Here is a 12,466-nt window from a genome sequence, read left to right on the forward strand (position 1 = left end):
TTTAATTGCTATTTCTACTTCTTTTTGATTTTACCATTTTTTTCCATACATTTTATTGTTGCTATTTATTTCAATATTATTTCATTTTATTTTTTGTTATCTAATTTACAAAAAATATTTGTTTTTTATTGTTAATTGCACAATAATATTTTTACAACAAGTCAACAACAAAGAATATGGGTAAATATTAGAAGAGCAAAATATGTTAACCACAAATACACTATACCATATATTAGTATTATGCATATATGCACATATCGTCACCTTAAATGCAAACGTATCATCAAAACAAATTGAAAATCGTTATCAGATATAATAACCAATATATAATCGAAACTGATATTATACATATATTAGTTTATGATAACCAATATATAACCATTTTCTAACCAAAACTCAAGTTTTGCTTCAATATGAGTGGCTTCTACTATATCGTTTTTCCTTCACTTATTAACTTACGAAAAGTGATGTTACGTTATCTGGTATTTTGGGCGACGACATGTTTTTATGTACATCTGTATGCTACTTTTATGAATAAACGAGTACATAGTTCCGTTATATAAGCCATAAAATTTTATGTTCACACTGAAATTGTGTATGTACACGTAATTGACGTTAGACAAGCATACCCTGCGAGAAACGCAATAAGAAATGTGAAATACAACTCTGTGTTTTATGTTATGCTAACTTTTGATTAACTTTCAAATTTTTAAAGCGAAATTTCAACCGAAAAGTTCTTTCAAGCTTGGGTAGTACAAATATTTTTTTTTTTCATGTAATTTTTCTGCGAACATCAACTCAAGATTTAGGCTTTTTGACCACTGCAGCATCTTCCAAGTGGAGCTAGCTATCTTAATGGTAGCAGTAGATCACTTGCTCCAGCGCGCAGTCTTTTTCAGAATGGTAACTATCCACTCCGATAGTAGGGCAGCGATTTAAGCCTTGAGTTCGCTGACTGTGCGCTCAAGACTGTTGAACGGTTGTCTAGACTTTTTATCTCTAGCAACTTGATGAACTTGTTAGGAATATACCTCAAGCTTTCTGTGGCTTGCTATTGGACCGCTGGGGCTTAGACCAGCAAAAATATTTAGTTTGGTTATTCTCGAAAGGAAAAGATTAAAAACTAACAAAATATTTAAAATAGACTTTTTTTAATAAGTTAAAAACTGTTATTGAAGACAAATGTACAAAAAAATATATTCACTATAAAAAGTTTCGAAATTCCGCAAGCAAGCGTCACCTTTTTCCCTTTAACCAACTCAAAATTAACAATAATAATTTCAACATTCATATTTGAGACTATTTAGCTCACCAAACTGCGTTATTTATTTACAAACACACTAAATTACGGTAAAAAAGTTAAATTCCCGTTTTGCTCAAAATTTCTCACAGGGTATTGTACGAATGCTATGCACTATGATTATATACGAACATTTGTACATTAAAATATAAAAAATAGCGGAAATTATGATGACTTTATTTCTATTACTTTTATATTTTCCATTTCATTTTCTTTAAATTTTTATGAATTTTTATAGCGCATGCCAAATTATACGTCCATTTATACTATATAGATAAGTAGTTAAAGTCAAATTTTTTACGGTTTGTTTTTTGCTTTAATTGCTTGTTAAACATCGTTTTGTTTTCATTTTAATTAAGTAGTATTTACGTAGTTACTTTCACTCAACATATAATTACGGTATATATTTCGTTTTGTTGAAAAGTCATTGCGCTGACTTCATATTTCCTATTCTAAATGTTAACGTTCGCCACATTGTTACAAGAACTTATAATTGCAGCGTGTCTGCCTCATCCTTTTGAGCCATTTTCCTCAATATAAACATTACCGGGTTGTAATGTTTTTAAGATACGCCGTTCATGATGTTTTGCGGGTTTTTCTGCAAAGAGATGGAGAGTAGAAGAAGAGGTTATATGATGAGAGATAATGTGTATATGCATTTATGGTAAATATAAAGAAATGTATATGCTTTAGTTATTTGGTAATAAGATCTGAATTTGATATTAATATATTTGGGGGATAAATTATCATTACCAAATAACTAAAGCATATATGTATGTACATTTCTTGTATTATTTCTTATGTATGTTCTGTCTTCTTGGTTGGAATACGATATACATTCTTCAGTAACAAGTTTCAGTTAGATGAAGTTTGTTTTGTACTCTTTTTTCTCCTAACGGTTATGAACTAAAAATTTTACTTTAGGGATGGTATAACAGAGATTTATGGAACTCGAGGTAAAAATAGGCGTAGCACCACTACGGAAATGGAATCCCATATCTCGGGAACATACCATATACCATATATGTATAGTGATTTTTGTTTTTCTAACCTTATATCAAATATGTCGGTCAGTGTTTGAGTTGTATGGAGTATATGTATATATAAAATTGCTTGGATTCCGATCTTCTGGTCGACATTTTACACCTTAAGGTATTTCCCTCGTTTTGGTTCTTGCAAGAGTAAAAATGTTTAGTTACACCCGAACTTGGGCCGTATTTACTTGAAATTTTTTATTTGCGTCATGCCCGTAGAGACCCTCTTGAAAAAGTGTATTCCAGATATTGGTGGATATTGCCATTTTATTTCAAAATTTATACACTCAAATATATCTTAAATTATGTATGAAAAAGAGATATTCAACTACTTTAACCCTACTCTGTGAATAAATTGTTAAAGTTAGACCTTTTTGATCACTCTAGATTACCCTAATTCGTTATCAAAGTTATGGTTGAATGTTTCATAGATTATTATAAAAATTTAGGTCTTAGACCAAGTATCCTTTGGGTAGCCAAAAAACTTCCGTTTGAAGGCGAGCTAAACTGAGAAGACGAATCATCCCTCCCAGGGGTTTGGGACTCGCCACGTGAAGAATAGCCGTAACGAACATAACTCAGCTATAACCGAGCAAAAGTTGTCTACGCCAATAAAGAAGAAGATGTAGACTGTATAGAAAAATGAAACGCTAAAGAATATGAAATTTTTGTTATTTCGACAGCCGAGCAAGTGCTGGCGCATTTTTTCTATTATATGAAATTCTACATGCTGATTTAAAATCCTTAAAAAATATTTTGATGAGAAAAGTAGTTCAATTAATTTCATGTTAGAAGTTCCCTCAAATTTTTAGACGTTAAGTTTCTTTAGAATGTTTTGTTCAAAGCCGATACTGAGAAATTACTTTTGTGCACACTCTATGGACTTTCAAAAAACAAGCTTCAAGGTAAAATGTCCGAATTCGAAGAAAAAGCTAACTGCAGAATTTTCTTTGCACATAATTTTTCAAAAAATAATTTATAATTTACTAGAAAAAATATAAAATTTTAGCTCTCAACTGGAAACGCTGGTCTCTTATCATGTTAATATAAATAAAACAACTATTTTTTCCTGAAGTAATGACACCCATTCAAAAGTTGCTCCAACCCATAAAACGTGGCGCATTTGACACATTAACCACAGCAAATTTCATCGCTTCACAATTGTCAAACTCAAGTGACATATGACTGTCACCACAGTTACTGCAAAAAGGTGCAACTAAGAATTTTAATGTCCACTTTCATGATGGTCAAGGAAGACCACGAATTCTGGTGCTTCATATGCGCAAAACCAGAAAAAGAAAATAAAAATGTCAACCAAAAAAGAATTATTTATGCAACAAGTGAAAAAAACTGCATTACTTGTTGACTGTTATTTGTGGCACGTCTGTCAGAATGGGTCGAACGTGATCGGCAACCAAATAAATTGTCTTTTGACGAAAGTAAATTTTTGGGGAAGCAAATTATTGGAAAGAACAATGCAAGAAGAAATGCGCAAAAAATTCGCGGACAATTAAGGCAGACCGAAGGATTACACAGCTGATAATTTCGGGGCGGAAGACATGCAGCACTTATGTCCAACCATTCGTGCAGTCACTCCAAGAGTGTTTAATTTCTTTTGTTATATTTGTTGTTGTTCTTTTCATAAGTTTAATAGCATATTGTTTTCCATTTTTTGTTTGATTATTAAAAAAACTTTTCATTAACATGTTAGCGCGTCAACATTTCAATAAATCACACGTAAGAGCTATTCATATTCACACTTGTGCCTCGAAGAGTAGGGTTCATCAGCGTATTTATTTGCGCACGCTGGAAATAAATTACGAAACTCTTAACAATATTGCCTGAAAGGAGTTTACATATTTATTGAAAGTTTTTTGTTTATTTTTTACTTTAATATTTTGTTTCTGTTTTAGTTTGAATAACATTCAATCACACTGTGGCTGAGTGATTGGGAGAAAATTGAGCCAAGAAGATATAAATAGGCTGAAGCTTGAAGACTTGCGCCTCTTATGAGCAGTTCTCGCCGCCCAGTCAGTAGTGGCGCATAAATGGATGTGTCTGGCGACGCGTCTCGTATGGCAGCCACACATCATAATTGTCACTCAATACCACGTCGATATTTATTTATAAATTCCTTTAATATATTTGAGTCGTAAAAAGTTGTTTGACTTTTGGGTTTTGAATGCTTTTTTAATACTTTTTCAAAAACATTCCTGTTCGGCACACATTTCTATGCAAATTTTCACACTTTCCATGTCGCCAACTTCGTCGTCTCAAATTGCAGGCGTAGCTCGTGCTTGAAGGGAGCATATACGAGCCACTCACATAAAGAAAGTGCACACACTTTAGTATTACAATAACAATTTGAGACAAAAGACATACCAGAAAGGTTGTCAAATGCGGAACAGCGGGTATTCTGTAACTAATGTCACTCATAAAATAAACAGCAGAAACAATTAATTTCGACAGACGATTTTACTCGTACTTCATACACGCCTGCCCCTTAAACGGTCATGGTACAGCAAAACACAAAAAAAAACAAAAAAATATACAATAACAATGTAGTCTTCTTCAAATAATCCGCGTCTCATTGGTTAAACCAAATAGCGCCCAAGGGATAGTCAAAAAAATAGAAGTCAAGAGTCAAGCACTTCAGTCGTTTTTCATTGTCATACTCAAGTGGCGTGTAAATTACTTTTGTATCCTCTATGTCATGCTGATGGCGAGAGAGAGCGGTATAGTTGTAAACTACCTGTTTACCGCACAAACATGTGTGTGTCGAATTTTACATTTTTGAAAACCATGTTTTGCAAAATTATCGATTGTGCGATAAATGACTTCGTTCTTCACTTTAACTTATTGCCTTTTTAATTTATTGAAGAAGGTTTTCGAAAATATTCGAAATTTCGTGGGCGCCTCTATTGAAAGGTGTTATTTTACTATTTTGTGTAACTCGGACTGACGTATGGCCATTTTACGTCGGGATCCTAATTTAAAAGCATACAAAATACAGGTTGTGCAAGAATTGAAGCAGCTCGACCTTTCCAAGCAACATTGCTTCACCCTATGGGCTACTGAAAAGTTTTAAGACACCCGCATAACCTCAAGACATTCAGGAGCTGCCATTTCATAAAAAAAAACAACGTTTTCCATATTTCTTCAAACATGATGCCGGTGAGAACGTATTCATCAAAGACAACCGTTATCGTGCCATGATAACCGACTATTTGCTGCCTGAAATTGTAGCTTGTGATATCGGCGACATTTGGTTTCAACAAGACGGCATCAGTTCCCACACATCGCATCAATCAATGGATTTATTGAGTGAGCACTTTGCTGAGCAGATAATTTCATGTCTTGGGCAGGTCAATTAGTGTGACTGCTGCACTTTTTCCTAAGGGGGTATGTAAAGTCTAAAGTCTATGCTGATAATCTCGGTTCAATTCAGGCTTTGGAGGAGAACATCATTCGTCAGTTACTAGTCGAACAAGTTGTCTAAAATTGGACTCAACTCAGAGCTGCGCCGGCATTTGAAAGAGTTAATCTTGAAAAAATAAATGCCAAAGAATGTTCTTCGCAATGATAATAAACATTCCCCATTAAAAATTAGAGAAACTTAAAATGGTTCTCCCTTTGCATTAAATGTATTGTTAGAGTCAATAGTGGTATAATTTTGGAAAACCAAAGAATGTAGTTAAAATATAATTAGTCCGTTTTTTAGCTATCATTTGAATAACTATCTTCTCACGAATTTGACATTAATTGTGATCTCACGCTGCTTCTAAACTTGCATTAAAATTTTATACGAAAAGACTCTATATCGTATTAAATGTCAAAAACTAAACGTGATTTGTGTAAAATAAGGAAATTATAACTCGACTTAAATTCTACTAAGTCCACTTACCCGGTAAAAGCACATGTTGCGGCTGGAAATTCGTTGATACACCCAATGCATCGGCATTGCCAATAAAGAATGTGCCACCCTCCATACTCTGTACTTCAGCCAATTTCGCCATTAATTTTGTAGATAATTCTTCAACATCTAAAATAAAGATGAGAAAAGAATTAAAAATACGAAAATAGTAGAAGAGTTTGTAAAGAGGTAACCAAATAATAAGCTTAATACCAATAGCCTTTTCACAAACAACTTTCCACACTTTTCTTGACAAATTATACTCTCACTACAAACCTAATAAATCAGAGGAAACTAATGCTTTGCTTTCGGTACATCACTCCAATCCAAATTGCACTGTTGCTGGTAAAAACATAGAAAGATGAGAGTTGTCCAACACTTCACTACGCGTTACATAGAATTTTCTGTCAAAGCAAATATCTGAAGCAAAGCAAAGCAAAAATTGTATGTGAAACAGCCATTACCTTTCTAACTTTAATTCAAGTACTTCTTGGTAGATTAGAGAAAAATAAGTTTTATAACTGTGTCACTAAAAATTCCCATTAGTCCCCTGAGTTGTCAGGGAAGTTGGGATTTTATTTTGATATAAAATAATTATTTTATTCCGACGCAGACTCACATGCCGATTATGGGAATTTTTTTTTTTGCTAGAAAAATTCTATTCATACTTCCAGTTTCGCACTGTGCTCATAGCCCAGTGTGTATTTAATTTAATTTAATTTAAATTATATAAAATAAATTAAAATAAAGGCGCACAATAAAAAATTTATAACTTTTGCATTAAATTCAGAGGCAAACGAAAAATATTTTGTACATGAGTATCTTACTCTGAAGTCTTCTTCTTCTATAATCCGTATTGCGCAGAGCTTTTTCGTTAAATGTTTATTTTTCTTGATTCTTCTTCTGCTTTTATGTCTAACTTGCGTCGAAATGTAAACAATTCGTTGAAAAAGAGTACATTAAAATAGCCAGAACTCAGTGAAAATAAATTATTTAAAAAATTTATTATATTCGCTGGTTTGTTTTTCAATTTTTTGACGCAGCAATTTGTTTACGCTAAGAATTCTTTGTTAGGTGAGGACTGAAAGAAAACAGTAACCGCAGATACATGCGAGCTGACCCAGTAGATGAGAGATGGGCGCCGAGTGGGTGTGTCGTTGCTATTAGTATTTGGCACACGTATCTGGTTAATACCGTGCAATGCAAATATTTTCATTAATTTCGGAGAAAAGTGCAGGAAGTGGAAGTAGAGAAAAATTGCGAAAGTTTTGCAAATTTGTATACAGAGTAGGCGAATTAGTAAGTGATTTAATGTAAAATAAATCGAAACACAATTCAAACTGCAAAACAGTGTCTTTATCTTTCTTAGAAAACCAAAAATAGCTGAAAATAAATTATAAAATTTGATTGCCTTCAATCGAAAAATTTTTTTGGCGCAATGCAAATTGTAAAAAATAAAACTTTCATAAAATTTCCAAAACTAAGAAAGAAAGTTTTGGTAAACTAATATTTATTTAATTTCAAATTCGAAAGACATCAGAAGAGCTGCAATTATCGAATGACTACTCTTCACTGCTAAAAAATTTTTTTTTTAATTTTGGAGGTTTTGGCTTTACTTTGGTCGGTAACTTCAACTTTCGACAAAGATTATAAAATAAATTGTTATCATTTATTCTTTTTAATAATGTTTTACGGTTAGATTTGAGATATTGGTTAGTCGAGCTAGACATTTTTATGTCATTATAAACTGTTCTAATGACAGTCGGATTTATTTGCAAAGGAACAGATGCGGTTATATATTATTTAATGTTTGGTACATAACATATCATATATACGAATTAAGAGGTTTTAAACCAGCTTGAAAGACCTTCGAGATATCCCGTTCCCACGACAGTCGGGTCTACGAAAACCGGAACGGACCCGGATTTTTATTCGGCCAAGGATTGTCAACTCGGCAGAATTCTGCCGTTACAACAACAACAACAACCTTCGAGATATCATTGAAGGTATGCCTCCTTCTAGGCGACCTTCTACCTCTTCAACTGATGAAAATATTAAAAAAGTGAAAGATATGTTGTTTGAAAACCGTCAGGCAAATGTTAGAGAGGTTTCAAGAGAACTCGACATCTCTGGGGAGTCCGTTCGAATGATTTTTGTTTACGAAACGCGTACTTGATCGCCTCGTCCCCAAAATGCTGAATTATCTTCGAAAAGAGTACCGTAAACAGATCTCTTTGGACATGCTTGATCGTGCGACTTCTGATCCCACATTCATGGAGAGCATTATAACTTTTGATAAGACTTGGGTTTATGAGTTTGACATGCAAACAAGAAAAAAATCATGATAATGGAACCCATTTTCAGTCGATCGAAGTGATAAAACAGTATTCCATTAAAGAGCTGAAGGCCATCGCAAAAAGTTTTTATGAAAAGTGGCACTTTGAAGGCGACAAAATAAAAGTTCATAAATATTTTGCGTCTTATTTAGGTACTTTTTTTTGTCAAAATTGTTGTTTGTTAGGTAATGGGCTGTCCCTTCGACTTTGATAATAATTTCGATTTTTAAGCCACCCTGGAGTGTAAATATTTTCACCAAAACGAGTTTTTTGGAAATCCGCAATATCATCCATTTTAAGTAGTCTTTCCATCAGTCGGTGTGTTCATCTTAGGTATATTTGCTTTATTGCGATATTTGCTTTTTGCCTTACATACTACCGTGGGCAAACAAATAATTAGACTTTTTAATTTAAATTTCGCGCGAAAACGCCTGTTTTTCTAAAGTACATAAATTGCATTCGGCGATGTTCATGGTAAAGTTGTTTTCAGTCCTTTCTTGGGCACTTGGATAACTTTGAGAACATATCGTAAAAACAGAGTTAAGAGTCAGGTAGTAAAGCAAGTTTCCACCAGTTTAGTACTAGTTTAGCACTAGTATCAAAACAGATTATGACAAATAATGCTGATTCAAGAAGTTATGGTCGATCTTTAAAACGTTTTTCTTTGAATAAATAGACAGCATTTGATTTGACTATTGAGGAAAGCAGAAAAGTTTCCATCTTGAAAACGATGCAACTTATAAACATTATATGAACTATACATACATATATACATTCCCTTATGTATGTACATATATTACAATAGGTGCTCGGCGCGTGCTACAGCTGCTTTGCATTTCCCAACACATTAGAACATTCTTATACATAATACTCGTATTTCTAATTTCTGATGGGCAATAATTTCACTCTCGACAATTTCCGCCTCCAACTCTTGGCTAATAGCAGAGCAAAGCAGGCAAGCGAGACGAAGGCCCATTCAAGAAAGTTTTCTAAGCAACGCGCTGTTGTTTCGAAAGTACATGCACACAGATACATGTGAGTATATGCATACATCAAGATATAAAGGTATATAGTATATATATATATATATGTATGTACAAGTATATTTTGTTGGGATTATTTTTGCAAGGTTTTGCCTTTGAAATTCGTACGAAACTTTCACTTTATTTGTTTATTTGTTTTTTCATTCCGGTTAGAACTGAAAATGTATTCCGCAACATTGGAAAAGTAAATATTTTTATGCACACGAACATTGATATTGATGATCATATGTTGTTCGTGCACATGCCCTTCATATTTGTTTTTCTATGAAGTTTTTTCTAAAATAATTCGATACTCATTTTTTGAAATGTGTTGCTATGAACGAAAAATAGTAGGACTTTGTTCTCGATTTTAAAATTCTTATTCTTCAAAATGTATATGGTCACTCACAAAGTAATCTCCCTTGACCTCAATACTCTGGTGACTACGGGTTTTCCAATGCATGAAACAGTTGTTATATTCAATTTCCGGACTATCCTTCAAATCGCGTAGCGCTTCACGTTTAATGTCTTCAATTAACACAAAATTGTCTCCCCAGAGCAAGTTGATCACCAGTGTTGATGGTTGTCCTGGACGTGGTGCGTCGTTAACGCGCTCTCGACACTCTTTGAACAATTTGTACCAATCAAAAACACTTGCTCGCGGCAAACAATTATCACCGATGATCTTTTCCAAAATTCTAAATGTTTTGCCATCAGAAATTTTATTCCGAAATTTCAATTGAAAAGTTTTACTAATTCTTCCCCACAGTGGGCCTCCCATATTTTTTAATTATCAAGAGTTAAAATTGTATTGCATCAAAGTTTAGTATAATCTTAACTGCCAAAATGGACAGTGTTTTTTTAATTAGCACCCATCCTGGTATTTCGTCTGTATTTTCTTCTTCGGATTGTTCTGAAATTTGGCAATTTTTTATGAAATCACAAAACAAAATTTCTCAAGTGTCAACTTTACTCAGTAAACATTTCGCAAAATGTAAACAGGATGCATCGAAGAGACGAGAAAATATAAACAAAATAAAAATTTATAGCACATAAATATTTAAAAATATACCAAAAGTGTGATGTCATGATAAATGAGTTTTCCCTGAGCTTTCCGTTGAAAAATGTGTTCAGTTATAGTTTTTGTATTATAGTATTTAATTTTAAGTGATTATTTTAAAACCAATTATAATTATGACTTTCTATTCAATACACATTAAACATAAATCTTAAAAGAAGAATATTTTACTCATATTCATTCAAAAGACAAATTCATATTTTATTCAACATAAAAAATAGCGTCCTTATGGGAAGTTGTTGATCATCTGCTTCTGAAACTCAACATATTTTTATTAAAATTTTATTAACAATTTCTGGGTACTTTTTGTCACAATATATAACAAATTTTAGGCTAGTTTACTGTGGTTGACTTTATAAAGCACAAGTGGAATAAATACAAGAGGGCCAGACTTTGCTAACTATAGGCGTTCATATATAGTTGTTCCAGAAAGAGTTCCTTTTAATCACGTTAGCTCTAGGCACAAAAGCTGACATCTGCAACATTTGTGTCATCAATCCATCATGAAAAAAATACAGTTGGCTTTAAAGTGCAAATATTTTGAATTACAAATGCTCGCTGAAGGTCTCGTTCTCATTCTAACCAGCTCGAGAGATTCGAAAGTCCATCAATAAACTTATTAAAATTGTGTATAAAATAACAATACAATTTTAAAACTTCATAAAGTTACCTGAAATGCAAAACTACACATCATCAAAAAATCGAAATTGAGTTTTTTCTTGCTTATAATTTGCCATATCAAAATGAATACATGTATCATAAAACTTTAGCCTCCCTGTGTCAGTTATAACCAATATATAACCCATACATAACCAATATATAACCCATACATAACCAATATATAAACCATTCATAACCAATATATAACCATTTTATAACCAAAACTAAAATTTTGTTTCAGGATGAGAGGTTTCTATTAAAACGATTTTCCTTCGCCTGAAAACTTAAAAGTGATTTTACGTTATTTTGCATTTCACGGGATGATAGAGTGTTCCAGTGGTAGCTTTCATCACCAACTATTAGTTACAATGAAGTATATTTATAAGAATTTATGGTTCGAGTACAATCCTGTTGAGCAGCCAACAACGTTGCAAATACGTTATTGCGATCAGATTATAGAAAACAGTTTCAGAAAAGTTCTTTCTCCATCTCAATACATGACTTTCATTTACAATTTGTAATATGCAGTAAAAAATATCTTAAACCTCTGCCAACAGTATTCTATAATAATCATCTATGATGGCCGTCGTTTCTCACACCCACTTTCCCCCTCTTTTCACAGCAAACAATTTTGCACGGAAATGATCTTGCAAATATTTTTATAGGCGCACACTTTCTTCCATACACACCATGGCGCAGCATGCCTGAGTATTGGTATTTTAAGTGCTTGCCGGCATTACAATGGCACGTTCCAAGTTGAAGGAAACCATTTGTAGCATCATGGATGTGTCGTCAGCAAATTGTTGGCATTCACACGGCGAACACTTATTAACTATTTCCATTTGCATTTTTGCCACAATTTACTACAAAAACAAAAAATTAATTTTTGTTGGCAAAATAATTGAAAAGCTTGCATGATCGGTAAAATTAGAAAATTTGCGCAATTTCTGGCGAAAAATGTCTAGTAATAAGTGGTTATATGGAAAGTTTCATGTATTTATTTTTGGAAGGAATTTGATTTTTGCTGTTACAGTTGCGAGAAAAATTTTTTGGAATTATTTAGCTAATGCATATGCTTATATATAGTATATGGTATATATGTACCTAGTATATAGTCGTATCT

At 32.9% G+C, this 12,466-nt stretch overlaps 1 protein-coding gene across 1 annotated transcript in view; it reads right to left on the reverse strand.

Annotated features, from left to right (window-relative positions):
* Positions 1-412: 412 nt before the first annotated feature.
* The window catches only part of LOC108973726 (tumor necrosis factor receptor superfamily member wengen), a 28,100-nt gene continuing 16,046 nt past the window's right edge, over positions 413-12,466 (reverse strand). The window contains exons 3-4 of the mRNA XM_018941176.1: positions 6,239-6,376; positions 413-1,898 (exon numbers count right to left, since the gene is read on the reverse strand). Of these exons, the coding sequence (XP_018796721.1) occupies positions 1,810-1,898; positions 6,239-6,376 (227 nt within the window). The 3' untranslated portion in view covers positions 413-1,809. The remainder of the gene's footprint in view (positions 1,899-6,238; positions 6,377-12,466) is intronic.

The sequence above is a fragment of the Bactrocera latifrons genome, unplaced genomic scaffold (genome assembly GCF_001853355.1).
Source record: "Bactrocera latifrons isolate USDA-ARS-PBARC rearing strain unplaced genomic scaffold, ASM185335v1 scaffold_5, whole genome shotgun sequence".
NCBI lineage: Eukaryota > Metazoa > Arthropoda > Insecta > Diptera > Tephritidae > Bactrocera > Bactrocera latifrons.